Raw genomic sequence first — 10906 nt, forward strand, 5'->3', positions numbered from 1 at the left:
AGTAGAGTACAATCAAAAAAAACAAAAATATATATATATATTAAAAGTTAAGCCAAACTGAAAACTAAACGATTATTGGTCTGCCATTCAAGCCTAGATATGAAAAAACACCCCCCAAAAACAAATATGAAACCAAAACAAATATGAAATCAAAACTTTGCTATTGAAACGGCTTCAGGACCACGGACAGTTCCTCAGGACGACGCTTTACACAAAGTGTCAGATCCTGAGCCTCGACCAGCGAGACGAGAGGACCCCCAGCGCGTCCCCGTCGTCCCTCTGCTCTATCTCCCCTCAGGCTCGCTGTGCAGGGACCCACCTTGGGGTCCGGGTTGACCTCCAAAGCCGGGGTCTCCTCTCTCGCCCTTGCTCCCGTCGAAACCCGGACGTCCAGAGTTGCCGGAGAACCCGGGAAGGCCTTTAGGACCTGGTGGGGAGGGGGGGGGAGACACAAAGTCATCTTAACAAACCGCTCTAGGACTAGAACCATCTAGACCATCTAGAACCTTCTGGAGCTCTCTGAAACCTTCTCCTACTTTGTAATCATCGTTATGAACAGGTATAGTGGTTAGACAGTACAGACACGTCATTAAGGAGCAGACTTATTTTATTATTATTATTTTATTGTATGTGAGGGACTTGGAGTCTGCCTCGTGTATGCAAAGTGCTGTATAAATAAAGTTTTTCAAGGCCTTGCCTTGCCTTAAGGAGCATTCCTTAAGGGGTCATTTCAAGAGTGCTTACAGGTAGACTTTGAACATTGGGGATCAAACCAGGAACCTGCTGGTTAGGGGGTCTTACCTGGCCGCCCGGGTGATCCAGGGTAACCGGGGTTGCCGTCATCTCCGGGGAGACGGCAGGGTAGCGTTTGTCCTGGTAGCGGTCACATTCAGGTTAGCAGGGGGTTAGCCACCAAACACGCTAACAAGACGACTACAGCATAATGGGTTCGACTAGATGTAGAACAAATATCACTAAGGAGGTCGTAGGTTCCTAGGCCGAGGATGAGATGTTTATTATGAGTCCACCCACCTCTCGCTCACTGTACACCAAACCAAACTCTCAGAAATACACCGATTATCTGCTAAGGTGCACACAGGTATACATGCTGTGCTAACATAGCAATACAAGGTTATGGTTAACTTATCATGTCATTACTTTTCAATTTTAAACTACAAACAGTCAAAAGTTTATTCTCCATACCAAAAAATATAATAATCACACATTCATCTTCTTCATTTAGACGGTTGGGCATAAATATTTATTTGGAAGATATATATTTTTGACACCTGTGATTGTCGATTGCACTCAGTCATACTGCATTGTATTATTCTTTGTTTTGGGGGGTTAGCTCTATTTTAGTTATGAGAATGTTATTTTTGTCGGTTAAATGTAGTTAGTATTTATTTTATCAGTTACAGGTGGTTCTCAAAGCACAATGTTATGGTAGAATATTAAATATTACATGTAGAGAGTCTGTGGATTATTTTTGTTAGCCCCACCCACCAGACATCATTGGTTAAAGCACTTGAAGCAGAGCTTTTATTAAAAAAAAAAAAGAAACATGCGGCAGGTTTAAGCAGCTCTGATTGGATGAGGGAGAAGGCCAACCATTTTGCATCTGGACAACAACCTAGAGGAACCTTTTACGTTTCTACGAGATCTTCTGTCAATCATAAAGTGATTCCGCCCAAATGGAATCCCCGGGGAGCAGGTAAGACTCTTCCATTGGTTAAATCATGAATAAATGATTGACAGTTGTCATAAGACTACATTCCCCATCATCTTTTACTTCCGGGAAGTGCCAACAGCTGTTTACTGTATATGTTAATAGTCTTCAAAAGACAGTCTACAATTTTATAAAAAATGTATTAGGACAAACTACCTTGAGTCAAAATAGTCTGATGGCTTAAAGTTTGTTGGTTTTATCAATGTTTTCTCATTAAGCTTTTTACCATTCATGTGTTTTTTACTGACATATCTATAGCATGTCATAAAGCTGGTGAAAGAGCCTGAACTGCACTGGGGTAGCTGACATTTTAGTCTCGCTGGAACTTGTCTCTGTCTGTTTGTACTCGGGGCTCACAGAGAACTCCAGGAGCCATTTCACGGGCTTCTTTTTGTCTGTTGTTGCTGGGCGGTCGACAAAAAACTTTTTTCGTTTACCCACCCGTTCCGTCAGTTACATCTGCACAGCCGTTTTCTCCTGGACGGGTACACATGCACAGGGAGGTCAGTAGAGAGAGAGCGAGGAAGAACAGAGAGAGAGAGTGGGAGAGAGAGAGAGAGAGAGAGAGAGAGAGAGAGAGAGAGAGAGAGACATAGATTGAGAGATACAGTGAGAGAGAGAGAGAGAGAGAGAGAGAGATAGAGAGAGAGTGCGAGAGAGAGACAGATAGATTGAGAGATACAGTGAGAGAGAGAGAGAGAGAGAGAGAGATAGAGAGAGAGAGTGCGAGAGAGAGACAGATAGATTGAGAGATACAGTGAGTGAGAGAGAGAGAGAGAGAGAGAGAGAGAGAGAGAGAGCGAGAGAGAGAGAGAGAGAGAGAGAGAGAGACAGAGAGATAAAGAGAAAGGCAGCAAACAGGCCATTCAGCGTCAATAGGCCAAACAAGCATAAAAAAAAAAGAAATCAGTTAACAGTTGTCAGCAAATCAGCATTGAGATGAAATCACTACAGACGCTCATTCAGTTAAGGCAAAAGCAGTTTAAGAAAAGCTGCTTTATTACAGAAGTGCTTGTATGGGTTATCCTCGTCGACGAGAAGAAGAGGAGAGAGAGAGAGAAAGGCTGACCCTCTTGTTACTATGAATTATTGTAATTTTTATGATAATCAATTCACCCAATCGAAAAAGCTTATCACCGCATTAAAAAGAGTACACGAAAGAAATCCAACCACAGGAACAGCGCCATCTATGTGGAACACCCGTTATCAACAAGGGCGCTCTCTGATTGGCTGGAATGGTGCCAAGTGATGTCACTGGCTTCTCAAACCAGTGACATCAGTTGTGCTGGTTCCCATTGGTCAGAAGAGTGACACGTGACTCTTTGAAATGGACGGCGCTAAACACACCGGTTAATAGCCCTTTCCCCTCACTCTCTCCAAGTTTCCGTGAAGGAGAATAACCGTCTTATTAAAAGTAAAATGATGTTCAGGCATATATGCATCGATGCTACGATGGCACGCATTCATACAGACTGGTTTTGTGTTTTTCAGTCTCCAGGGAAGCAAGGCTCACAATTTCAATGCTGAAATCCATAGGTAAGAAAATCCAGTATTCACTCCAGTATTAAGAGTTGGTATTCAAATATAGCATAGATAAGGCTTTTTATTACTAATACTAAGCTTGCTTTTCTCAAAGACTGAAGAGGCACAAATCCAGTTTCAAAATTACAGCACTTCCAAGATGCACTCAGTCATAACGCATCAATCAACCAATCAACCAATCAAATCCATGAAGCAATCAGTCAATTAGGCAGCTGGTGGATTGTTATGAGCTGTAAAAGACAGCGTTCAAGCGCATTAATGGAAACCATTAATCTTATAGGTCAATTATGCGGCTGCAGGGCAGGGACAGGAAGTGAGCAGCGCTGTTTCCTGTCACATGGCGTCTTGCAGAAGAAGGAGGAGGGGGGGGGGGAGTCGGGGGGGGGCGCAAGGTGCGCTTGGTGGTGACGAACGGTGAGAATGTAAGGATGATATTGCGACGGCAATATCTCTATCTACAATAGCTAGGGCGATATGCAAATTAGATGGAGGGGTGTCACGAAGTTCGTGTCTTTCCGTTTTTTTTTTCTTTTATTCACACCTGCTTGGAACACACACACACACACACACACACACATACAAACAAACACACGCGCACGCACACACACACATACACACACACACACACACACACACACACACCACTCCCCTCCTCTCGTCTCATACCTGGCGGTCCGGGTTGACCCGGTTGTCCCGGTAACCCGGCGTAACCGGGTTCTCCGGCGGCCCCTCTCAGGCCGGGCGCGCCCCCGTACCCGGGACCCGGCTCTCCGGCGCGCCCCGGCGGGCCCTTCGACCCGGAGAACCCGGGGAAGCCCTTCTCCCCGAGGGTTCCGTAGCCGCCGTCGCCCTGGCAACGGGGAGGGCGGGACGCGTGAGTCGGCATTCAGCTGAAAGTGTGCGTGTGTGTGTGCGTGTGTGTGTGTGTGTGTGTGTGTGGGTGTGTGTGTGTGGGTGTGTGTGTGTGTGGGTGGGTGGGTGGGTGGGTGTGTATGCAATGCATGCGTTGTTTATCTAAACAAGTGTGTTTTGTGCATGCGTGTGTACTTGTACGTGTGTGTGTGTGTGTGTGTGTGTGTGTGTGTGTGTGTGTGTGTGTGTTTTATGAATGCATGAGTGTGTGTATGTGTGTGTGTGTGTGTGTGTGCCTGTGTGTGTGTGTTGTGCGTGTGTTTCGTGAATGCATGAGTGTGTGTGTGTGTGTCAGTGTGTGTGTACATTAGTGTCGTGTGTGTGTGTGTGTGTGTGCACTCACCGGTAGACCCGGGGGCCCGGGGAAGCCGGGCTGTCCATCTCTCCCGGGCTGACCCATCTCCCCAGGGTGTCCCCGGGGTCCGGTGGAGCCCAGCTCCCCCTTGCCCCCCAGACCAAAGGAGCCGTAGGAGGGCTCTCCCTTCTCTCCCTTACGGCCGAAGAAGCCCCGCTCGCCCGGACGGCCCTGCACAACAAAACAAGCCTCCTCTTAAAGACCAAGCCCAGGGTCTCCCCCTGCAGGGCGTCCACTGCCGGTTCAGATAGATGATACGCTGTATGTGTGATGTAATAAATGACATATTGAATCAGACGTTCAACCTCCGGGCACCTAGCCCCGTCAGCCCCAGATTTGTAGTGAAAGATGGTGTCGAGAAAATCATATTCAAAATGTGGAATACGATTTATGCTTGTACAATAATACTGCAGAGAGAGAGACATCTTCGGTTCAAGAGCGAGAGCAACAGACAGGTCAAGATATATATATATATATATATATATATAGAGAGAGAGAGAGCGAGAGAGAGAGAGGGAGAGAGCGAGAGATAGAAAGTGAAAGAGAGAGAGAAACACATACAGACAGAGAGGGAGAGAGGGAGAGTGATAGAGACAGAGCACACTGATCTGAACTGAACTAGAACGAGAGAGAGAGCGAGAGAGAAAGAAAGAAAGAAAGAGAGAGAGAGAGAGAGCGAGAGAGAGAGAGAGAGAGAGAGAGAGAGAGAGAGAGAGAGAGAGAGAGAGAGAGAGAGAGAGTGTGTGTCTCTTCTTCTCCTCTCCTCACCGGTGGTCCGACGGTATTTGTGTATCCAGGGGTACCGGGGTCTCCCCCCTCCCCCTTCCGCCCGTACCCGCCGGGGATCCCGTCGGGTCCGGCGGGGCCCGGTAACCCTGGGAACCCCCTGGGGCCCCCGCCCAGACACGCACAGTCTCCATTCTCTCCTAGGGGAGGGGAGGGAGGAGGGAGGAGGGAGGAGGGAGGAGAGAGGAGAGGAGAGTAGAGGAGAGGAGAGGGATGGGAGGAGAGGAGAGGGGGAGGAGAGAGGAGAGGAGAGGGATGGGAGAAGAGGGGAGGAGAGTAGAGGAGAGGAGAGGGATGGGAGGAGAGGAGAGGGGGAGGCAAGAGGGGAGGAGAGAAGGGAGGAGAGAGGGGATGGAGAGAGGAGAGGGGGAGGCGAGAGGGGAGGAGAGTAGAGGAGAGGAGAGGGATGAGAGGAGAGGAGAGGGGGAGGAGAGAAGAGGGATGGGAGGGAGGGGTGAGGGAGGAGTGCAAAGAGGAAAGCGGGATAGGAGAGAGATGAGCGAGAGGACGATAGGGGGATGACGGAGGGGGGGAGTGATGAGGGAGAGAGGGATGACAGGAGAGGAGGGTAACGACATAGGGAGAGGAGAGAGTTGACAGAGGGATGAAAAGTGAAAGATGGAGATTAGAATCATGTGAGTTAGATAAGCGGGAACTGGAATATACTGTTTGTGTGTGCGTACGTGTATGTATGTGTGTGTGTGTGTGTGTGTGTGTGTGTGTCTTTATGTTTGCGTATGTGTGTGTGTGTGTGTGTGTGTGTGTGTGTGTGTGTGTGTGTACCTTTGTGTCCTCTGTAGCCAGTCCCACCAGGGGGGCCCCGGGCTCCGTCCTGTCCAGGGGTCCCGGGAATCGCCCCGGAGTAAGGATCTGAAGTGGCAGTCGCGGGGCGCCCGGGGGGTCCCTGCAGTCCCTGCAGTCCCTGTAGCCCTGGAGTCCCCGGCCGACCCTCGGGGCTGTAGGACGGTCTCCCGGGGTTACCTCTCTCCCCCTTGGGGCCCGGGGTCCCGGGGAAGCCCGGTAACCCGGGACGATCTGAGATTGACAGGAGGAGGTCAATGGATTAACGGGTTATTGACGGACTGATCGAATGGCGGTGAATAGATTTATTCAGTTTATTCAGCATGTGTGTGTGTGTGTGTGTGTGTGTGTGTGTGTGTGTGTGTGTGTGTGTGGGTGTGTGTGTGTGTGTGGGTGTGTGGGTGTGTGTGTGTGTGCGTCCGTGCCTGTGTGCGTGCCTGCATGCGTGTGTGCGTGTGCGTGTGTGCGTGTGTGCGTGCGTGTGTGTGTGTTATACCTGTTCCAAAGCCGCTGGTTCCTGATATTCCAGGGGGTCCGGGGTAACCAGGGGGTCCCTGGTCGCCACGGGGACCGGGATAGCCATCCGAACCGGGGTCACCTGGTGAGCCTGCAGCCAATCAGAGGAGGGCAGGAAGTGAGGAACAGGAAATAGAATACATCCAGAAAAAAAGGTAGCAAAAGGGAGTATGTGTGTGTCTGTGTTTGTTTGTTTGTGAGTGTGTGTGTGTGTGTGTGCGCACACACACACACACACACACACACCTTGAACTGAAGCCCCGTTACTGCTGGTGTAGGTCGGTGGTCCTGGTGGTCCTGTGTCTCCTTGGTCGCCCTGGCAACGAAAGAAGACGGTCAGCAACACCATCATGCCATAGCAACGCACACACACCAGTCAACGACAGAAAGTTTACAAGTCACCCAACACCCTCCAGTGTGTTTAAAGTAATTTAATTAAGAAGCAAAAGCCTTCAAAACAACTCGGTCCAAAATGAGTTGCCAACAAAATAACGTAAACGACATTACTGTCATCTGGTGGTGAAACTGAGGTACTGCAGGCATGCCGCAAATAATGATCACCTTGGGTCCTATGTATCCGGGCTGCCCTGGTTGACCATTGTGTCCTCTGTATCCCTGAGTGGAGAATAACAAGCATTAAGAGTCAATGAAGTGTTATTATTAAACTCACCTGTGTATCCCCTTCTATATAAAATGTGACTATATTATAATTATATCATTTAGATGCTATCTCTTCTACCCTTTTAGGTTCTGTCTCTATTTTTCTAAGACGTAGCACTTGAAGCAGGTGCTTATTTGTTTAATTGTATGTACTCGCGTTATTCTTGTATTTCTGGGTTGTATCTTCATGGTAGAATACTTAATGTAAATCGCTTCGGATTAAAATGTAGATTAGATGGGTACTTAACAGTAGCACATATAACAATATATAATATTAAATATAAATAAAATACAATAAATGGAGTGGATATAACACATAATCAATTGTGAATAAATTCCCAATAGAATAAAAAAGAATATGTATACTTATTGATTTAACTTCATTCAACAATTAACTCCATTCCTGATTCGTTTGTACTTTTATGTTGATCATTTGTAGTTGTATGTGTTTCTCCACAGTTTACCTGCTGTCCAACTCCACCAGGCGGGCCGTTGAAACCGGGAGGTCCCTGTTGGGAGGCACAGGCACACGTTTAGTTTACAAAGCCTTTGAAACAAAGTGTGTTCATTTAGTTCCTTTTATTTGTACGTTTGTAAGTCTTTACCCGTCCGCCCGGGTATCCAGGAATTCCCTTCTCCCCGATCTCCCCCGGAAAGGTAAACGGGCCCTGAAGACATCCAAACGTCAGAAACACACAGGAAACGCTCTGACCACCGCGGACGTCCTCTGACCACACCTGAACTCTCCGGTTTCCAAGGTTAAAGTCCTAAAGGCTGATGAGTGAAATCACAGCAGGACTTTTACTTTGGAAACCATGATACCTCCATTACATAAATGGATTGCATTTCTTTATAAATGGAAGGCATTTATATTGCGCTTCTCTAACCAATAGCCACTGAAAGCTCTTTACAATATGGCCTAGCATTCACCCACTAATACACCCATTCACACACCGACAGCGGCGTCAGTCATGCAAGGCAACAGTGCGCTGGTCGGGAGCAGTTAGGGGGAGGTGTCTCGCTCAGGGACACCTCGACACTCAGTGAGGAGGAGCCAGGGAGCGAACTAGCAACCTTCCGGTGACCAGTCCACCTAGGCTGAACGATTGATGTTAAAAACAAAGTGATGTTAAGAACACGTACGGGGGCACCTGCTCTCCCTGGATACCCACGGCCACCTTTATAACCTGGATCGCCCTGAAAGAGAGAGAGAGAAAGAGAGAGAGAGGGAGAGAGGGAGAGAGAGAGAGAGAGAGAGAGAGAGAGAGAGAGAGAGAGAGAGAGATTATAATTTGATTGGAGTTACATTTCATTGCAGCGACAGCATAGAAGTTTCTGCAGTGAAAATTGTATGCCAATAACGCAACTTGACTGATGAAGATGAAACAATGTTGATGTGTATTTGTGTGTGTCTGTCTGTGTGTGAGTGTGTGACGATGAACTGGCATGTGTACGCCACGCGGGGTGTGTCTAAGGTCTTTCTCTCTCCTACTGTGCCCCCACCTGCCCAAGGGCACGTGGGCAGCCGCCCCCCCCCCCTCTCCTCGCAGTTACCTGAGCTCCTTTGTAGATGGTGAGAATCCCTCCTCCCATCTGAGAGCCGTCGCCGTGGGTACCGCTGGGCCCGGGCAGACCCAAGTCTCCCTGGACACACAAAACACACACACCGCAATCAGCCAATCGAGAGGGGGAACACAGGCAGAGGGGGGCGGGAACCAGGAAGTGGAACAAGGTGAGAGTTGAGGGAGATGGAGCACGAGCGAAGAAGAAGAGGAGGACACAGAGACGATTGAACGCTATGAAAAGGTCAAATATATAAATGATTAAGTAAGAAGGGGAAGTAGAGCTGTAGAACAGTACACATATATCGTATTGTGAATGATGAGTCTATATATATATATGTGTGTGTGTGTGTATAAATATTCATCCTATCGTGTATATATTCACATTCAAATCTCGCGAAACCATAAACTCATAAACATGGTGGCACTCTACGTGTGTGTGTGTGTGTGTGTGTGTGTGCGTGTGCGTGTGTGTGTGTGTTTACCTTGTCTCCTCTCTCTCCTTGTAAACCAACACTGTGACTTCCCTGTTAAACAACAACAGTTAGCAACAAACCACAATTCATTCAGTTCTAACTACTACCATTACAGCTACTAATACTTTGCGGGCATAAGTCATTCAAACTTTAAACGTGCAATCAGTACCATAAAATTAATATAATTATCTAATAAAAAGTAAAATAACAATAGATCTGATACTCATATTATTACTACTGTATATATTTGGAGGTGAAAGAGATTATAATTGTAACACTAACAAATGTGAACAACGATTTGAACAGAGCAGAGCAACAGCACACCCTGGTGGTGAACAGGTGCAACAGCAACTATCAATAAGCAAGAGTCACCTTCTACCTCCCAGTACAGTTAAAACCCTGTAGCGCCACATTATGTCTTCTCCAATAACACTTCAGGCTAAGCTAGGCCCTGAATGTCTTGTCTTGTCCTTTCTGCTACACTATGGTATGCTACGTTATGCCCAAATACACAACACTAAGGCAAGACACCCTTCAATATGCTATCTGATGCTCAAAAAGGCTCCCCTACGCTACACAATAATAAACTACGTTAAAATAGGCGAATATATGCTATGCATAGCATAGCATATATTGTGTGTGTGTGTGTGTGTAAACTAAGCTTCACAACAAGAGACTATGCCGTGCTACGCTACACTACAATGCAATAACACAATAGTAAGATTAGATGTTCTTTATTGGCACAATGCTAAGCTACGCTGTGCTCCGGGTCCACCCCCCCCCCCCCGGCTCCAGTCCGGGACCGGTCCGGGTCAGTACTCACCATGGGACCAGGGGGTCCGGGAAGACCTGGGGGGTCCCTGGGGAAGGGAGAGAGCACAAGGGACAGAGTCAGGGAGAGAGCCACAGGACCAGAGGATGAGGAGGAACACACGGACGGCTACTCACCGAGTATCCGTCGGGACCGCTGGGCCCGACCAAGCCCGCCGGGCCGTCGGGACCGCTCGGACCCTGGTGGGGGGAAAAAACGCAGCGTCGGCATGGTTACTAGTGACATCGCCGTCTTCTGACACTCTGATATATGTGTAACATGTCATGGAAGGAATGCTTCGTCGTGTATTATTGCGCGGGGAAAAAAAAAGAAGTCTAAAACGTCTTACGGGTCGACCGTCCAGTCCGGGCAAACCGGGAAGACTCTGGAACGAAACACAAACAAACACAATCAGACACGACAACAACAACAACCACATCATCGACATCAAACCAAGAAGGACATTCGCTCCTTTGTTAAAGCTCGATGTTTAAATATAACCTAGACAAAAAAAAAACAGACATCTTACCACTCCGTTCTCGGAAACAAAGATGGGCTCCCCTTTCTGACCCTTCGGACCGTATGGGCCCTGAGAGAGGGCGAGGGAGAGAGAGAGAGAGAGAGAGAGAGAGAGAGACTTTACATCATTCATCATGACATATTACAGCGAGGAATTGATTTGATTTGTGGAACGTTTTTAAACTATTAACTGTGGTGCGCTCTTATTTTTTGAAGACGGAAGTACGTGCGCTTTTA

The 10906-nt window shown here is 47.8% G+C and overlaps 1 protein-coding gene across 1 annotated transcript; it reads right to left on the bottom strand.

The window, feature by feature from the left end:
* Positions 1-319: 319 nt before the first annotated feature.
* Positions 320-10535, bottom strand: LOC311371291 (uncharacterized protein; the record flags this gene model as incomplete). The annotated part of the gene is made up of 16 exons (XM_084489449.1): positions 320-427; positions 802-873; positions 3938-4121; positions 4527-4709; positions 5307-5464; positions 6108-6359; positions 6622-6732; positions 6888-6957; positions 7203-7256; positions 7766-7810; positions 7907-7969; positions 8445-8498; positions 8856-8945; positions 9349-9390; positions 10163-10199; positions 10500-10535. Coding segments are annotated over 16 exons (1559 nt in total), but the record flags the coding sequence as incomplete, so codon positions are not given.
* Positions 10536-10906: the final 371 nt, after the last annotated feature.

Source organism: Micromesistius poutassou (assembly GCF_964030765.1).
Source record: "Micromesistius poutassou genome assembly, contig: SCAFFOLD_6310, whole genome shotgun sequence".
NCBI classification, from domain to species: domain Eukaryota; kingdom Metazoa; phylum Chordata; class Actinopteri; order Gadiformes; family Gadidae; genus Micromesistius; species Micromesistius poutassou.